The 19,614-nt window shown below is 39.9% G+C and overlaps 1 protein-coding gene across 2 annotated transcripts in view; it reads left to right on the top strand.

Annotated features, from left to right (window-relative positions):
- The window catches only part of ATP8B1 (ATPase phospholipid transporting 8B1), a 131,381-nt gene extending 112,419 nt beyond the window's left edge, over window positions 1-18,962 (top strand). For both annotated transcript variants that reach the window (XM_041739562.1, XM_041739561.1), the window contains exons 19-28: window positions 378-489; window positions 1,510-1,585; window positions 4,778-4,910; window positions 5,519-5,807; window positions 10,137-10,360; window positions 12,043-12,126; window positions 13,297-13,542; window positions 13,867-14,005; window positions 15,815-15,945; window positions 17,215-18,962. In XM_041739562.1, the coding sequence (XP_041595496.1) occupies window positions 378-489; window positions 1,510-1,585; window positions 4,778-4,910; window positions 5,519-5,807; window positions 10,137-10,360; window positions 12,043-12,126; window positions 13,297-13,542; window positions 13,867-14,005; window positions 15,815-15,945; window positions 17,215-17,436 (1,656 nt within the window). In that variant the 3' untranslated portion in view covers window positions 17,437-18,962. The remainder of the gene's footprint in view (window positions 1-377; window positions 490-1,509; window positions 1,586-4,777; window positions 4,911-5,518; window positions 5,808-10,136; window positions 10,361-12,042; window positions 12,127-13,296; window positions 13,543-13,866; window positions 14,006-15,814; window positions 15,946-17,214) is intronic.
- The last annotated feature ends 652 nt before the right edge of the window (window positions 18,963-19,614 follow it).

Raw genomic sequence — 19,614 nt, 5'->3', positions numbered from 1 at the left:
TCGAATCCCACATCGGGCTCCCGGTGCATGGAGCCTGCTTCTCCCTCTGCCTGTGTCTCTGCCTCTCTCTCTCTCTCTGTGACTATCATAAAAAAAAAAAAATAAAAAATAAAGTACATTTTTAACGTCCTTAATTTTGTACTCACATTTTTATCTTGGTAAACTACCTTAAGAAAAAAGTTTTTGAATGCTTTGGTTTTTGGTGAGTGTGAAACACAGCAGCCTTCCCTGTCCGTGCTGGCCAGCGTCCCCAGTAGAGTACCAAAGGGGGTGGATAATTAGCCCTTCTTCTGTTTACAGGTTGGCAAACTGCAATTACAGAACATTTTGAGCTTATTTGCTAAATCCTTTTTTTTTTTTTTTAATGTACATTCCAGCTATTGGGAGCGACAGCAATTGAAGACAAGCTACAGGATGGAGTCCCAGAAACCATTTCAAAACTCGCAAAAGCTGACATTAAGATCTGGGTGCTCACTGGAGATAAAAAAGGTAATTCAATTTGTGGGGAAGCATATCTGTTAACTCCTTAAATATTCATAGCTCCTATTTCCCCTGCCCCAGATGACACTCTCAGACTTTGCATCCTGCACAAATACTGTCCATTTCTTTGAGACAGAGATGCTTTCTTAAGAAAACCTTCTCCATTCTTCCAGCTCTTACTGACAGCATCCTTCTGGAAGGCCTCTCAGTAACAAGACTTTATGTCTTATAATTGAGGTCCTGGTTGTGCCATGCTGACTGTGACCAGCCCTCTCTCTCCAGCCAGGCGTGGGCTCCTCTCGTGAAAGGACCATCCCTTTTGCCCCTTCTGTCCTCCCCAGCACTTTGCCATTTGTTGGATGCAGAATGGAACAATACAGAATGCTGACCATCAACTTTTGTTTTCTTGCCTATTTTATTGCTTGGAAACTATAAATTAAAATTTTATACCCAAGGGATGATCTTAATTTTTAAATTTAGAGCTCTACAAGGAGTTGTTTGGCATTGCTGCCTCACCCTACAAGCCTCCCATGGAAAACCAGATCATTTCTCTTACTTTGACCTGGTTAATGGGTTACATACTCTGATAAGCCAAGGGAAGTCCTGACCTTAAACAAATAACAATGGGTGGTGATGGAAAAAGGGGAAAAAATCTCCGGTAGGGGCCCCATGTGAAGGTTTATGGAAACAGTTATCGTTTTTTTTTTTTCCATAACAGAATGATAAAACCACAGGAACCAACTGTGCTTAATATTTCAATAAATATTGATTTATTAAATAACCAGTTCATGCATTTGATAATATAGTACTTTTTATAATTGAAAACATCTCAAACCAGATTTTGATTTCTACTTATTCTACCACAGAGAAAGGACTTTTTTCTCTGCTTTGTGATTTCTATACAGTGTTACAGAAAAAAACAGCGTATTTGTTTGAATCTAGCTATTTCATGACTTGAAAAAAATGCTCATGACTAGCGAAGTCAATTATTTATCAATAGCGACAACACTTCGTGTTTTTCTGTTGTAGAAACTGCTGAAAATATAGGATTTGCTTGTGAACTTCTGACTGAAGACACCACTATTTGCTATGGGGAGGATATAAAGTAAGTAAAGGCAAACCCAATGCAGTAGACATAGCAGATGTGGAGAAATAGGAGCTAGACTTCACCTCAGACAGTTTTCCTCACATTTAAATGAAGCAAGGGAACCCCAGGTAGTTCCAAGTTATCATGGTTTGACCTTATTTTGAGCTGATTTTAGTGTTAGGGGAACTTGGGGCCTTCATTTACTCGTTCAGGGGCCATTTCTCCACAATTCTTACAGAGTCCTAAGTGCTTGCCTGCTGACTAAAAAAGTGAGACCAGCACATCACTAGCCAATTAATATGAATTCTATCCATGTGCTGCCTTTTCTAGAAATTGTAATTTTGAAAGAAACATAGAAGGAAAGAACCTCACGATTTTGCTTGGAAGGAAACATTTGGATGGGATGCACCTCTGGTCTTGTCTGGATGGGATGGGATATTTCAAGGCGTAGCCTATCCTGAAACACTCCAGAGCCCAGAGTCACAGTGGACTTGGACACGTATAAGGAAGAGCTCTGTCCTATTATAAAGCTAGATGTGTGTTGCACAAGTTACCAGGCTGTGCTATCTTGACCAGGCTGTTCTATTTATTTCTCAAGTCTTTTCCTTATAACACTTCCCCCAGGCTATCCTAAAGGCCCAAAGCTGGTGGAATGATACACTTGATCTTAGCCCAAAGGCTGAGAAGTGATAAGATGATGAGGGAGTTGAAAGTGGTTGTTAGTCTTCTTTCTAATGATGGTGATGGAGCTTTTGTGAGTTGTTCCAATACATTAGGCACTTGGCTAAGTTAGACAAACAAAATCAGTAGCTCTAACATCTGAGTAGATCAGTTCTGTTTGACTGCATAAACCATGACCCTTTTTGCTTTTAGGTTTAGACAAATAAATACTAATGTGTTTACTTAAATAGTTTCTTGGTTTCAAGTGACTTGGCTAATTGCCAGATGGTTTTATTTCCTGTAGATGGAGGGCCTTAATAGAGTTCTGGTCTCTCTTTCTAAAGTGTTGAAAATTGGGCCCTGAACTAAATTAGAAGGTAAAATTTATGCAAGTAGCAAATTTTATGATCATACTCTTAGCTAGATTCACCTTTCTAGAGGGCTGAATGAATCCATCCATCTTTCTAGATGGTTCCTGAAAGGATGATTCCGATAGAATGGTTTGAATTGGTAACTTCCTATTTTTTCTCTTCCAGCCTTTTAGTGATTTGTCTCGATCACTCCTTATTTTCAAGCTTATTTTCATTATTGAAAATGAGCAATTAATGTAGAAAAAGAATACTAGATGCCTAATCCTCTAGTGCAGTGGTTCTCTCTCTCTCTTTTTTTTTTTTTTTTTTTTAAGATTTTATTTATTTAATCATGAGAGACACAGAGAGAGAGAGAGAGAGAGAGAGAGAAGCAGGCTCCATGCAAGGAGCCAGATGTGGGACTTGATCCCGGGTCTCCAGGATCATGCTCTGGGCGAAAGGCAGGCACTAAACTGCTGAGCCACCCAGGGATTCCCCGTGCAGTGGTTCTCAACCAGGGATGACTTTGCCTTACAGGGAACATTTGGCAATATCTGGAGACATCTTTAGTTGTCATAATAGTGGAGGCAGGGTACTACTGGCTTCTAGTAGGTAGAGGCCAGGGATGCTACTAAACATCCTACAGTACAATGGACAGCCATATACAACAAAGAACTACCTGGCCCGAGACATCAGTAGTACTAAGGTGGAGAATAGTGGCTGTGTGTGTGTGTAACAAGGAAAGCTCTAGGCTAAGAGTAAGGAGACTTGAGTTTTCATTGCCATTTTCCCATCATCTTGGTGCAGATCAATCACATCATCTCCCTTGGACTTGAATTCCTTATTTGTAACATGAAGAGTTTAGATGGGATATTTATGGACCCTTCTACTCCAAAATTCCATGACTCATTTTTCTATCACACGAATGTGATATATACGGTCCTCTCAATTATTTGTTGATATATAGTACTGAGAATTTCTCAAAAGCAAATATAACTTTATGTAGGAGTAATCTTATTTTTGCCAAATAGTAGCCACTGTTTATAATATACTGGGAGTTCGTGCCAGGTGTTAAAATTCAGATCAAAATTGCCTTCCTTCTGTTGCTCATGAACACATTTTCAACTGTATCTTCCTTTAGCTGTCTTTGGCAAATAATGAAGCACCAAAAATATGGTATCCTATGGGAGATGAATTAAACTTAATAAAATTATGTCATCTGGTTTAAAAATGGGCTAAAGACTTGAACAGACTTTTCTCTGAAGAAATCTACCAATAGCCAATAAGCATATGCAATGATGCTCACCATCACTAAAAATTAGGGAAATGCAATTTAAAGCCACAATAAGATATCACCTTATACCTTTTTAGGATGGCTCTTATAAAACAACAACAACAAATAAACCCAAAAAAACAAATAAAAAGAACCCAGAAAATAACAAGTATGGGCAAGCATGTGAAAATTGGAACTCTTGTGCATTTTTGGTAGGAGATAAAATGGTGCAGCTACTGTGGAAGACAGTATGGTGGTTCCTCAAAAAAATTAAAAATAGAATTACCATATCCAGCAATTCTACTTGTGGATATATATCCCAAAGAATTGAAAGCCAGAATTCAAAGAGAGATTTGCACACCCATGTCCATAGCAGCACTATTCACAATACCCAAGAAGTGGAAGTAACCCAAATGTCCATTGACAGATGGATGAATAGATAAACAAAATGTAGTATATTCATACAATGAAATATTATTCAAGAGGAAGGAAGTTCTGAAATGTGCTATAATAGGAATGAATCTTGAGGACAGTGAACTAAGCCAATCACAATAAAACAAATACTGTGTGATTCCACTTATAGGAGTTATCTAGAATGGCCAAATTCATAGAAACAGAAAATGAAGTAGTAGTTACCATGGACTAGGGGTCAGGGGAAATGGGATAAGGGGAATTTAAATAAAATCGCCATAGTTTCAGTTTTGAAACATGAAGAAGGTCTGGAGATTGGTTACAAAACAGTGTCAATATTCTCAATACTATTGAAGTGTACACTTAGAAATACTTAATTTAGAAATTAAGTTTAATAAAAATTTTATGTTTTTTTAACCACAACTAAAAAAAGATACTATAATATCAAAAACATCTCACAATAAAGGGCTTGTTTATAGTCTTGTATGCTTAAACACTTACATTTCTTTCCCCCAGTGCTCTTCTTCACACAAGGATGGAAAACCAAAGGAATAGAGGTGGAGTCTATGCAAAATTTGCACCCCCGGTGCACGAACCTTTCTTTCCATCTGGTGAAAACCGTGCCTTAATAATCACTGGTTCTTGGTTGGTGCGTATTATTACTCTGTCTGTGCCTTTGGCTTAAACTAAAGCAGTTCACCGTGGACTGATTTTAGATGGCTTTCCCATATTAACTGGCAGTCTAAAAATCTCTTAGCCTATAAATGAACAGGCAATTTCCCAAGTGTGAGACTTAATATTATATGATCTATGAAAGGTATTATATCAGACTGGTAACAGTGGTTATCTGTGGTTTGTCAATCAGTGGATAATTTAAAATTTTCTTCTTTGTACATTTTTGTATTTTCTGAATTTTACAGTAAATAGGTTTTATAAACAAACAGTATCATCAATGATATAACCCAAGAACCATCCCTCACATGATTAAGGTCTTGGGAATGGTGCTTTTTTTAAGACTGATTGATTGATTGATTTGAAAGAGAGAGAATGTGAGCACACAAAGGGATAGGAAGGAGGAAGAGGGAGAATCAGACTCCATGCTGAGCAGGGAGCCTGATGTGGGGCTTGATTCCAGGACCCTGGGATCATGACTTGAGCTGAAGGCAGATGCTTAACCAACTGAGCCACCCAGGTGCCCCATGGGAATGGTACTCTGCATATAAAAACTAAAATGTTTGTAATCCTCTCATTTCACAGAATGAAATTCTTCTGGAGAAAAAGACCAAGAGAAGTAAGATTCTGAAGCTGAAGTTCCCAAGGACAGAAGAAGAAAGACGGATGCGGACACAGAGTAAAAGGCGTCTGGAAGCTAGGAAAGAGCAGCGACAGAAGAACTTTGTCGACCTGGCCTGTGAGTGCAGTGCAGTCATCTGCTGCCGGGTCACCCCCAAACAGAAGGCAATGGTGGTGGACCTGGTGAAGAGGTACAAGAAGGCCATCACGCTGGCGATTGGAGATGGGGCCAATGATGTCAACATGATCAAAAGTGAGTCTCGCCCACGGCCAATGCCCCTGGAATTACCAGAGAGAAGAAATGGCAGAGGTGTTTTGGGGGGTAGTTTTTGCAAATGTCACTGCTTAGGCTTTCATAAAGCTGATGTCTGACAAAGGCACTTACCCATGATGACGACACCTGTTACCCTGCCCTCAGGAAGCTCAGGCTACCCACTAGGAGAGAGCAGGTTGGTCAGTGCCACTGGAGAATGCCAAATAGAAGTCGAGTTTCATATGGGTGACTTGGCCTTCTTTGTTTCCCTCTTTTATGTACATGTGGATTTGGTTTGTTTTCCCTTTCTTGCTGTTTCTCCTCCTTATTTCCTTAAGGTGTATAAAAAAATTCTGCTGTTTAATAAATTTTGCAAAAATCTCTGCTGAGCTTAAATTGCTGAATTCTCTTTGGTATCTGTTGGAGAGCATTTTTCTTTCATTTAAACATCTTTTTCTGGGGTTTTCTTCTTGCCCTTGGTAAATTGGGGGACCTAGTATGAGCTCAGGGTAATACATGTGGCATTGAAACAAAGCTCCAACATGGTCTCACCATCCTCCTACCTTCCTAGAAGACCGTGAAGGGTCTTTTCACTGGTTGGAGGACCCTAGGTCTTCAAAAGGTGAAGAATTCAGTCCTATTGTGCAGAAATACACTGTGCTAGAATTTAAGCATGCAGAACCAAATCCTCATCAACATGTCTGAATCCTGGATTTTTGTTGTTTTTTCCTCCCTGTATAACTGTCAAGGAGAATCTTGTAATGAAAAGGCCCCAACTAGCGAGACCTGAATACTTCGTTCTGTTGCCAACATGCTGTGTCACATTGGGCTCATGCTGAGGCCTCAGCTTTCTTATCTGAAAACAAGAATATTATCTTTGATGTCACCTCCAGTTTTGTGATATTATTAAGATGAACCATCACATGACCACACATGTCCTGCTATGCTGAGTACCTTAACTGTATAATGTATAACCAGAGTTCATTCAGCCTATTTTGTAATTCATGTGTCTCTTTCTTTTCTTAGAGTCTCTTCCTCCTCCTCCTTGATCTATACTAAGAATATTCCAACTTTATCTTCCTCAGCGGAAGTCAGCTATATGACGTATGTCTTCTTGCTTCTTTATCATGTGTATGTCTGTGGTCGCTGCCAGTTTAATTCCTCTCTAGTGCTGTGCATGTGTTCACCCTACCATAGGGCTAACATTTCTTAATACATCAATTTCTTCACAGCCAGTTCTAGTTTATTTTCCATTGTATACCCTTGACACAGATAGTTGTTCCAAAGGGCAAGTAACTCAAACATTATTTTTATAAAATTATATAAAGTGACAATGTAGACTTCTAGATGTTGGAGAGAGAGAGGTTACCTTGCAGATTTACCATCTGACTATGTGACTTAGACTTGAACATTTTTTTGTTCCTCTGAATTTACCAATTGATAATGAGAAGGATCACAAACAGTCAATGTAAGTAACCTTATAGAGACTTGTTTTCTGAAGTTTTTCCAAGAATTTTATTAAGCTCTGTTATATTGCAGGTCTTTAATATAAACAGGGAAGGGACACCTGGGTAGCTCAGTGGTTGGGCGCCTGCCTTCGGCTCAGGTTGTGATCCCAGGATCCGGGATCGAGTCCCGCATCAGGCTCCCTGTGAGGAGCCTACTTCTCCCTCTGCCCATGTCTCTGCCTCTCTCTCTCTCAGTCTATGTCTCTCATGAATAAATAAATAAATCTTTAAAAAAAATTCAACAGGGAACATCCATTTGGGATGAAAATCAAAGAAACGCAGGTCTCCTTGGAAGTCAGTAGCTTTATCCAAGTATTGATAGTGCCTTTTAGAAAGACTGGCATCACTTTCATCCGCATAAAATACAATATACAGAAATTATATTTGTTTATAAAGAAGTAGAATGAAATTTAAGTGTCCAAAATTCTGTCCGTTTGTTAGCATGTTCCATGTTTAGTACTATAGCCCATTACAAGTTGAGGGAATTACAAACCGCCATGTTTTTGTGCTAGCAAGGATCCAGGGACCCTCTTGGACTGCCTGCCCTCTCTCCCTCTCTTAGGTCTGAAGATGTCTGTTGGCTGGTGGGTGTTTTTCCTTGGTCTAACATGCTAAGAATGAACAAGGAGACAGAGGCAGAACTGACTTGAGGAAATGATGGGTTTGTTAGGCAACCATGAAGGAGCCAACCAGTGAGGCATCTGAAACCACAATTTTGAAGCTTTAGGAAAATCCAGGTGTCTATATTTAGATAATAGGGGGGGAAAAGTGTGGCCTTATGAAGCACATCTATTTAGTTGCCTTGAATCCCCTGCGAGCTGTGGCAGTGTTCACTTCACATACTGTCTCTGGTGTGCTCTGCTGGGCTGGACGTCAGGGCCTGTGGCAGGGGTTCCTTCTCCTTGGCTCCAAGAGAATCTCAACATTTCCCTTTGTTGCTTGTTCAGGAAAGAAGGCCACGGTTTGGTAGGAAAGAGTAGTTTGGCAGCTGTGACTAGTCATAAGAATTATTTATGTGTTTTGAAAGAAGTCGTAAATATTGAATGAGACATGCAATTTATTCTATTTTTTTAGAATTGCAAAATGTTGCTGAAACTTAGGTTTGGCCAAGTCACTGTGTCGCTTTGTATTTGCCAGACCTTGGATCCTACCACTATGGCTTCTTTTAGTTGGAAACCTTGCTGAGTTGGCAGTCACTCCCTGGGTCTAAGTAATAATAGGTTGTGTTCTCCAACACACGTTTTCTAACTGATCTCAGTAGGTCTTTACTTCTATGCCTTTAAAGACCTAGATAAAATTCGTAATTCTCTAAATTGAAACTGACTACATGACTACTGGAAGGATGGATAAAATTGTGACTTTCATTTTTATCCCTTCTGGAACCTTCCCCAACAACAACAAAAAAAATTGTGCCAGTTAAGGTCATGATGGGCCATGATTAAATGCTACAAGTTTAATAGTATCTCAGTTAAGACACTTTTGATTGCGAATATTAGAGAACTAAAGTAATAATAAAGTAAGCTTAAGACAAAAAGATATTTATTTTAAAATATATAAAGATGGGGGTGCCTGTGTGGTTCAGTTAGTTAAGTGTCTGCCTTCAGCTCAGGTCACGATCCCAGGATCCTGAGATCCAGCCCCATGTTGGGCTCCCTGTTCAGCAAGCAGCCTGCTTCTCCCTCTGCCTCTCCCCTCTGCTCCTGCTCTCTCTCTCCCAAATTAGGAAAAAAAAAAAAAGATGATGTTTTGTGCCTCCCAAGCAGCCAGGCCTCAGGAAGATGCTAGAACCAGGACTTGAAGCTGTACCAAGAATCCAGTTCCTGGTTTCTCCCTCTATCTATACTACTTTACTTCTCTGCCCCTCAGGGAAAAAAAAATATATACATCTATCCCACAACTTAAAAATGTATAGGTTAAAATTCCAAACACAAATATACCCGAATCTTAATTCCAAAATGTGAAAGAGATTCTAATTGCCCCAGCTTGGGTTTTTAGTCAAGGATAGTAGAAGAAACAGACACCACTGGGTACTTTAAGGAGGAAGTGATTAACACAAAGGACTAGGTACTCATAAAAACTCTGGATGGACCGAAGAAGTAGGTGCTAGCCTGAGTCTCTAACATCCTAGTCACTCACCAGAGGAACTTCTAGCTTTGAGACTCCTTTGAAGGGCTTTTGAGTTGAGAAGCTTTTGTCTATCAACATCCAGGCAGCTTTGGAGAGGATATGAACTCTGCTGCAGAAATGCCAAGAAGGGAAGGGGTGCTGGGCTCCAGTGCTTGCTTTGATTTCCACTTCCAGTGGCTCAGAACAACAGAACCCAATTCACTAACAGAACCTAGCTGCAAGGGAGTCTGAGCAATATAAGGTTTTTATTTGCTTTCCCACCCTTCCAATAGAACAAGGGTGGAATGAAGGTTGACAGAGCCAATTTGTAGTATCTACTACTGAGGACCTATCTGCCCACAGCTGACTGAGCTGTGGCCGGGGACGCAGGGCCACACAGCATGCATGGACTCCTTGGGTTCACTACATGGGTGGGAAGGATGGCTTATGAGCTGGGCCGATAATCCAGGTGGACTAAACACCTACCTGAGATCTTCCATAAGTACTTTTTAGAGGCCCCATCATGTGCTCTTTTTAGCAACTTCTATCTCTGACATTAAGTTGAGTTCAGAAGCTGGGTGGGGGTGGTGAGCAAGAGTTTTCACATGTATTGCTCCATGAATGGTTTGTTTTGTTGTGGAAACATTTTTATCACCTCGGGGTTTTGCCTTAAAATTAGCTTATGATTCTCAACGTCTTCTCCTCTGCCCCACAGCGGCCCACATCGGTGTTGGAATAAGTGGACAAGAAGGCATGCAAGCTGTCATGTCAAGTGACTACTCCTTTGCCCAATTCAGATACTTGCAGAGATTGTTGTTGGTGCATGGCCGGTGGTCTTACATAAGGATGTGCAAGTTCCTACGATACTTCTTTTACAAAAACTTTGCATTTACTTTGGTTCATTTCTGGTACTCCTTCTTCAATGGGTACTCTGCACAGGTAATAGAATAATAATTATTATTATCTGATGAGTAGAAGAAATCTTACATAATGGGACACCTGGGTGGCTCAGCGGTTGAGCGCCTCCCTTTGGCCCAGGGAGTGATTGATCTTGGGGTCCTGGGATCGAGTCCCATGTCGGGTTCCCTGTATGGAGCCTGCTTCTCTCTCTGCCTGTGTCTCTGCCTCGCTCTCTGTGTCTCTTGTGAATAAATGAATGAAATATTTTAAAAAAAAATCTTACATAAGTAAAACCGTATTTCTGAAAAAAACATTTCCCCTCCATACTTGCAGGGTTGTTGTTTTTTTTAAGATTTTATTTATTTATTCAGAGAGAGAGAGAGAGAGAGAATGAGAGAGAGGCAGAGACACAGGCAGAGGAAGAAGCAGGCTCCATGTAGGGAGCCCGATGTGGGACTCGATCCCGGGTCTCTGGGGTCACACCCTGGACTGAAGGCAGTGCTAAACCACTGAGCCACCCCGGCTACCCCACCTACTTGCAGTTTTTTTGTTTTTTATTTATTTATTTATTTTTTTTTATTTTTTTTTCCTACTTGCAGTTTTGATGCTCTATCTCTTAATAGTTGAGGCACAGGTTGAGATTATAGATGACTCATCTAAAAGGTTTCTGGTGCTTTAAAAATACTTTATTTTGCCTTTAAGAAGTTGGGATTTTGTTCCTGGTCTTCTGGCTTTTGTTATGTGTCTTTGCCTTCACTCTAGATTTTTTTCCTAAGTTACCTTGCCATTAAGAGTAACAACAACAACAACAAAAAAGGGGGGGGACAAATTATTTGGCATTGAATGTATAAAATAATATTGTGATCAAGGCTAAAGGGATTATATAAATGTTGGTTGATCACAGATCTGTTTTTTTTTTTATTGGAGTTCAATTTGCCAACATATAGCATAACACCCAGTGTTCATCCCATCAAGACAGATCTGTTATCTTAATCTGTTGATTTTTGTTTGAGTTATTGCTGAAATGGGAGTGTTGAAATCTTGATAGAGCAGAAAAATATCATTAGTAAAACTGAACCTAAGTCAGTGCTTGTGGTTGTCCAAACTTCTGGTGCTTTGTCACAGACAGATGGTATCAGAGGAGCCTCAGAGACCGAGGGCCTTCCTTCTGCTCCCGCGTAGGACTGTGTAGAACTGGTGGTGATAAGCTTATTCCCTCTCTGCCACCCTAAGGACTGATGTGTGCACAACCCTGCTTATCCCTTTCAGAAGCATATTTTTAATATTCAAATTCCGCCTTACAAAACGTTTACATAGAAATGCAGGACTTGCAAAGTAAAAAAATGTGAATGATACCTTAAGGGCTTTTGGAACCAGTTTTGTTTTATGTATTCTAATTCATTAATAAAGAGATATAAAAAGGTTCAGCACCAATGTGTTTTCCAGCACTATTCAAACTGAATGGACTCCTTCTCCAAAACATTTTTTGGTGTCTATTCTCCATTTTGAAGGAAGGTTTGTTTCTGTGGAACGGTCTTTGATTCCGCCCATTCCACTGAACCAAACTCACATCTTCTGCAGATGTAGACAAGGGGTATTTACTGTGGCAGGAGTCCCACACATCCTGGGAGCTTCCCCACTTTGAGAGAGATGAAAGCATGTTGACGAGGCTGGCAGTACATCTTGGTTTATGACACAGAGACTCTGTAATCTCCCCACAGACGGCGTACGAAGACTGGTTCATCACGCTCTACAACGTGCTGTACTCCAGTCTGCCCGTGCTCCTCATGGGGCTGCTTGACCAGGTAGGCGCCTCATGTCACCGTGGGACACATGGAGCACCTGTCTGAGAAGCAGTTATTTCAATGCATTCTTTTCAGTTTTTACTTCTTCCTGAGAAAACCCTATTATTGTCCTGTTAGGCTCAACCAGAGTTAACTGCTGTGCTTCTTGTATTATAGTAGTAACAAAAGAGGATTTCTGTGCCTGGGTTGAATTCATTGCCAAAAAGGTTTCTTGTCTTCCTTTCGGACACTAGGAGTTTCTTGTTAAGACACCTGACAGTTGGGATCCCTGGGTGGCGCAGCGGTTTGGCGCCTGCCTTTGGCCCAGGGCGCGATCCTGGAGACCCAGGATCGAATCCCACGTCGGGCTTCCGGTGCATGGAGCCTGCTTCTCCCTCTGCCTGTGTCTCTGCCTCTCTCTCTCACTGTGTGCCTATCATAAATAAATAAAAATTAAAAAAAATTAAAAAAAAAAAAGACACCTGACAGTTTAGTATGTCTGTATAATAATAACCTACTTTAAAATTATTTTAATATTTCTCTAAACTTAGATGTTTCATTCCCAAATTAGTCCACATTCTATCTAGTAGCAATTCTTAGAGAAAGTACATTAATTATTAAAAATAATTTGGAATTAACCCATCAACTTGTATGTAAAAATACCTTACAGAAAAAATTAGAATATATTCTCCCAGGAGGTAAAAACAGTCTCCCTACACTTTGTTGACATCACTCTTTACTCTCTTTCTACAAGCAGCAATGTATCTCTAACTTCCAGTGTATCTAGTCCCTTTCTTAATTAGATATCAAATATTGGTGGACTAAAGTAAAGGGGTTGATCTCCACGCTGAAACTGCTCCGGACTTATCTTGTTGAGTTTTTGCTTTCCTAAAACTAAGTTGAAACTCTTCGTGAGGGATCCCTGGGTGGCGCAGCGGTTTGGCGCCTGCCTTTGGCCCAGGGCGCGATCCTGGAGACCCGGGATCGAATCCCACATCGGGCTCCCGGTGCATGGAGCCTGCTTCTCCCTCTGCCTGTGTCTCTGCCTCTCTCTCTCTCTGTGTGACTATCATAAATAAATAAAAATTAAAAAAAAAAAAAAAAGAAACTCTTCGTGAGGTCTAAATTGGAATAGATCTTGGAGTTCTTAGATTCTGGATGGTACACAACTAATTGTGTTTTCCCTTTAAGGATGTGAGTGACAAACTGAGCCTCCGCTTCCCCAGGTTGTATGTAGTAGGACAAAGAGACTTACTATTCAACTATAAGAAGTTCTTCGTAAGCTTGGTGCATGGAATTTTAACATCGATGATCCTCTTCTTTATACCTCTTGGAGCTTATCTACAAACCGTGGGACAGGATGGAGAGGCGCCTTCAGACTACCAATCTTTTGCTGTGACAATTGCTTCTGCCCTTATAATAACAGTCAATTTCCAGGTACATGGCTTTTGTCAACTGTTTTCAGTATCTGTTAGTTATCTGTTTTCTGTACACAGAGCAGTGTGTGCATCCACCTGGCTCCCACTCTCTGTCCAATCGAGCCTCTGCCATCTTATAAAATATGAATGCTATCTTCACCCCTTACACCAAGCACATTTCCTACTTCTCGCCTGAGCCAAGGGTAGTTTCTGAATGTTGAGTAATCAAGCCAAATCATGTCTAAATTGTTGAATTTGAATTCTATTTTCAGAACCCTGAGATCCTTTATTTCTTGGTAACTCCCCAAAATGAGTGTTCTGTTTTTCTCTGGTTTCCCAACAGATTGGCTTGGATACTTCTTACTGGACTTTTGTGAATGCTTTTTCAATTTTTGGAAGCATTGCACTTTATTTTGGCATCATGTTTGACTTTCATAGTGCTGGAATACATGTTCTCTTTCCATCTGCATTTCAATTTACAGGTTGGTATTTTCTAAATTCCATAAATAAAGGTATAGAAAAATGTTACTAGTTTAGATTCTGACATAACCTCTAAGTAAAAACACAAAGTGTAAATTATTGATAGTGAAAATTAATGTCCTGACTGGCAACTGAATGACAGTGGTAGGCTGGAAGTGGGATAATGTGATAGGAAGAAAGCAAAATTAAAAACTTTATTACAACGTGTATCTGTTTAGTTAGATAGTACCCAACCCCCCACCCCCCCAACACACACACACACAAAATCTAATATGGTAGATTATTGGGAAATTGAGTATACATGTATTGCTGGTAGCACTATAATTTTTCCAAAGCACTATCTGGAAATATGTAACAAACTATAAAACTTCTCATACATTTAGACCCAGGATTTCCACTTAGAGAAAACACCTAAAAATAAAACATACCAATTTTTGGAAAAGTCAATTTGTACAAAGATTATACTACCACAACACTTCTAATTGTTTAAAAATGGAAATAATTCAAAGACGTAATAAGAACATTATATTAGCTAATCAAGGTATGAGTCCCATGTGATGAAATTCTAGAATTCAAAAGTGGAAAACTTGTCACATCTTTAGAAAACTGTATGCAGAGCAATAAGTAAACTTACAGAAATAGTTAACAGCTATATAAAATCAGACAAATGATAAATGCTACAATGAATTTGTACTATTTCATACATACTATAAATTTTAAAATATCACAAATTGGAATTTACAAATTTCTTAGTTTATTAAATAGAGTAGCTTGGATTCACAATGGGGAAAAAAGTCCCCATAAACTAGTTTCCCTGTAAAAAATTAGTTTGGTTTTTTTGTTTGTTTGTTTGTGTGTTTTTTTACGACCAGTTGTAAAAGACAGTTGTTATGGTAACTATTTTCTTGGGATTGAGTTCATTTTTTTGATTATTGTTTTTCTTTACTGACTCTGTGTTTTAAAAAACTTTGTACCGAGTTACTTAGAATATTCCCAAAGGGACTGGGTTTTTTAAACACACATTTAGCACTGTGAAAGCACATTTGAAAAATAAAGGCCATTATTTTTTTTTGTATATTTTTTTATTGGAGTTTGATATTAAAGGCCATTATTTTTATAAACTTACAGTGTAAGTACAGAAAACACTGTGATAGATTTGGCTCTAGGGGATGTTAATTGTAAATATTTTAAAATTGGGTAGTTATATACGATTGATTACCTGGTTGTATGAATTATTACTTCCTCTGACCTAAACTAGCTGCTGAACTGCAGTGGAAAAGCATGGTTCTAATCAGATGGATATGGGTTTTAATTCAGGATTTGCTATGGCTAGTTCTGTTACCCTGGGAAAATCTTTTTACTTCTCCACAACTCAATTTCCTTGTGTGGCAAGGAGGATACTATTCATGCCTCAGAGCTAATTAAACGGCATGACCTGTATAAAACACCTAGCATAAGGTCTGTCAAACTAATGGCAGGGCTAGTTGCTACTGTTATTTGGAATTTCAAATTAAAACTATAAATTGTAAAGTAAATTCATAGAAAAATTTATTAGTATAAATTGCCTAATTTTGTACTTTTTCCTAATGCAATGTTGACACTTTCTTTTCCCTTTTCTAGTTGTTCAATAATGTACATATGCCTTCCTAATTCTGCTTTGCTTAGTCCTATTTTTAAATGCTCATTCCTTCAGCAGTGATGGGATGTTTTGGGGAGGCCAATCTGTGAAACTTGACCATAGATAATCATGGAATATTCACTCTGCCCTTAGGATGAAGGACCCCTGTGATTTATTCTCCATGTTTTTACAGGCACAGCGTCAAATGCCCTGAGACAGCCCTACATTTGGCTGACCATCATCCTGACTGTTGCAGTGTGCCTGCTGCCCGTCGTTGCCATACGTTTCTTGTCAATGACCATTTGGCCATCAGAAAGTGATAAGGTATAGAAAAAATAGTATTCTCCTCATTCTGAGTGCCACTCACAGAAAGCAAAGCATGTCCCCAAGGCAGCTTTCCTGCAAAATTCTAAGTTCATGGCAAGTTTGGCATGAATGTTTTTTAATACTACTTTAATTCCATCTTGCAAATAAGTCCTTTGGGACTGGGATTTTTGTCTATGTGCTTTTAATTTTTTTATTTAATTTTTTGTGTGCTTTTTATTTTAAACATTATGAAAAGGAGAATGATATAATGAGTCCTTATAGATCTATACCCTCAATTTATAATATTAACAATTTTCCCTACAAAGAGGTTGAGGTTTTTCTTCATTTAAAGAAGAATGCTACTTCTGGCAGGATCCTCTGGGCTACAAGTTGTGCAGATGATTATGTATCACTTCAACTGCATACTGATTAGCAGGCTTCAGTGACTAAGACCTTAATCGTCAAAAAGAACTGGGGTTCTTTCAATCACTCCCATCTACTAGTCTCATTATAGCTTCACCTTGGAGCTGGGGGTCAGCTTGCAGTTCTAGGCATCTCCTCCCAACACAGGACTGTCCTGGGGAGGACAGGAGCTTTCTTTCTTTCTTTCTTTTTTTTTTTTTTTTTTTAAGATTTATTTCTTTATTCATGATAGAGAGAGAGAGAGGCAGAGACACAGGCAGAGAGAGAAGCAGGCTCCATGCCAGGAGCCTGACACAGGACTCGATCCCGGGACTCCAGGATCGCACCCTGGGCCAAAGGCAGGCGTTAAACCGCTGAGCCACCCAGGGATCCCCAGACAGGAGCTTTCTCTTAGGAGCTGGGGAACTGCGCGTGGGAGGGCTGCGCCCACTTCTCGCAGGCCTCCTGAGCCAGCTGAGCTCCCACGGCAGCTCCTAGACTGTGCTGAGCAAGGCAAGACCACCAATCCCACTCCTGGAAGTGCCATCCACATCCCAGGAGGCACAAGGCTGAATGCAGGAAAGGGGGTACTTAACTATGTTTTCATCAGGAAGGAGCATCCCCTAGATCATGTTTTTCCACTGACACAATGCAGTGGCAATAAGGGTTCTCTGGAACCTGATAACTTGTCAGTGGGAGAGCTCCATCACCTCTCTGTGTTGCCCCATCTAAGGAGGCTGGTGATGCCCCTTAATTAAATGAGACATTTGGGACAGGTAACCCCTGCATGTTAGCACCTGCCCACCTCCACCTCGCCAGTTCTCTGCTCCCCCATCACAGACCTTCAGTGTCACCATCACCCTATCCCCTCTGTCTCCTCTGTAGATCCAGAAGCACCGCAAGCGGTTGAAAGCAGAAGAACAGTGGAAGCGGCGGCAGGTGTTCCGCCGGGGGGTGTCGTCCAGGCGCTCGGCCTATGCCTTCTCCCACCAGCGGGGCTACGCGGACCTCATCTCCTCGGGGCGCAGCATCCGCAAGAAGCGCTCTCCCCTGGACGCGATCATAGCGGACGGGACCGCAGAGTACAGGCGCACAGTGGAGAGCTGATGCACCTGCCCCGTGGCTGCCGCAAAACAGTCACACACACACACACACACACACAAATGTCTATTTTTTTATGAAAGACTCTCAGGACTTTAAAACAAACAAACTGAATTTGTCACGAGGATGTTAAAAAAAAAAAAACACTAGCTTTATAAGCAAGCTACTTGGGCTGGCTGGACTGTTGCAACAGCGAAGAAGACCTTTTCAGAAGTCCTATTCTTCAACTGATTGTGTTCATTATGATTCAAAGGGAACGTTTTAAATCAGTCTCCACCCAGGATGACAGAATCACAAAATGTCTTATATTTCAATTCAAATGGTACTCACCGTAAAATTATATTTAGATCATTCCTACCTGGGATCTTCAACATGAATTTCCCAGAGGTTGCTTTCTTCCCCATAGGCTACCTTATTAACAAAGATCTTTTATTTATAAGGGCAAGGACAAAAACATGCATGAAAGTTCATCACCTGGAAGCTAAGTGGTCCAATAACTTTTTCAGAGTTGATAATGAGCTGCAGGGTTTCCTCTTCTCATACATTACTTCACATTTCATCAGTACAAGGTTTCCATCTGCTCGGTTTACTACCAGGTTAAAAGTGTGCATCATGTGGGTTTATTCTTACTTTGCATACTATTTTAGCCGCTTCCTTCCCTACTTCCATTTTTAAAAGATGTGTTGAAATATTTATGGGCTTTTTAAAAAAAGTTCTTAAACTAAGGACATCAGTGATAAATTGTGATTTTTTTTTTCTTGGTAAAGCTTTCTTTTGAAAAGCAAACTCTGTGCCTGCCTATGTATATTTTATAAGGGACTTGAACAAAAAAAAAAGGGACTTAAACAGAGGCCTCACGTTTTCACTCATCTTAGTCTTAGAAATGTGGCTGCCAACAGCCTTTTCTCTGAAGACCTAACACTGTATCCTTTATAATTGAAAATAATTTTAAGCAATTATGGAAACTATCCTCAAAGAGGCAAAAGTTATTTTTCTAGAGGCTTTCTTCTGTGTTTTTCACATACCAGTTTCCATATTCTAGTGAAGATACAGAAGTGTTTTCAATAATTCTGTTCTTTACCATTAGGTTGTGAATGTTCACAGTATCTGTCCCTTTGAATTCTTATGAGAAAATCACAACATGTACATAGTTCATATTCTAGGTATGATAAAAGAATGTATGGCTCTTTTTTCTATGGAAGTAAATTTCTGGAAGTTTACAACTTTATCTTGTAAATAAAAAAACTAAATTGTTTTTTCTTTTCTTCTCTCTCTCTCTCTCTCTCTTTTTTTTTTTTTTTTTTTTTTTTTTTTTTTTGGTAAAGCAAAGTTTGCTTGTATAATTTCAGTTTTCTCTCCTGTTTTGTGAATTGTGGGAAAGGTCGACAATTCAAATGTGTCAAAGACTTACACTGTTGGGTGCAATATTAACAATTTTAAAATGCAAATTGCTTTGGATAAATTATTTCTATACTCTGTAAATCTGAGATTTAATGTATATTTTTGTTTAAAAAATAAATGCTTTAGTAAAATCTTTGGAAAGTATCTTTTAAGTAGGATATATGGCAGAAGCTAGGCCTGCAAGGTTTTTAAAGAAACACAGGGGTCCCCTGGTGGTGAGAAAAGTCAGGGGCAGGATACTATGTATCAGGGGAGGAGTGAGTGAGAAAAGGCCAATAGACTTTAAAGGTAGAGGGTATGGTTTTTAAAGAAACACAGGGGTCCCCTGGTGGTGAGAAAAGTCACGGGCAGGATACTATGTATCAGGGGAGGAGTGAGTGAGAAAAGGCCAATAGACTTTAAAGGTAGAGGGTATGGATCTATAGGTGGCAAGAGCAGTTGTGTCCAGGGAGGGTGCATCTTCAGATACTTAGATAAGGCACAATTTTAGAACTTATTTCTGAGGGTAGAATAAAAGCAAAGGTAACCTTTGAACAAAAGTAGGGGCTGGGGAAGCGAGCAAATGATCAAAGGGAAACTAGGATGTTGAAGAGCAGAACTGATGAGAAGAAGGGTGGTACCTGAGACTTGAGGCTGGGGGAGGGCTGAGTGTGATGAGCCGGCTGCCGGACAGGCCAGTCAGCTCCCCAACAGTATGCCATGACCTCACTAAAGAAATGGAACTATGCCACAGACTTTTTTTTTTAGAAAGAGAGAGAACATGTGTTGGGGAGGAGAGGTAGA

This window comes from Vulpes lagopus, chromosome 24 (assembly GCF_018345385.1).
Source record: "Vulpes lagopus strain Blue_001 chromosome 24, ASM1834538v1, whole genome shotgun sequence".
Classification (NCBI taxonomy): Eukaryota; Metazoa; Chordata; class Mammalia; order Carnivora; family Canidae; genus Vulpes; species Vulpes lagopus.
Note: the sequence above shows the minus strand (reverse complement) of the source record. Positions and strands in the feature narration are given on the sequence as shown.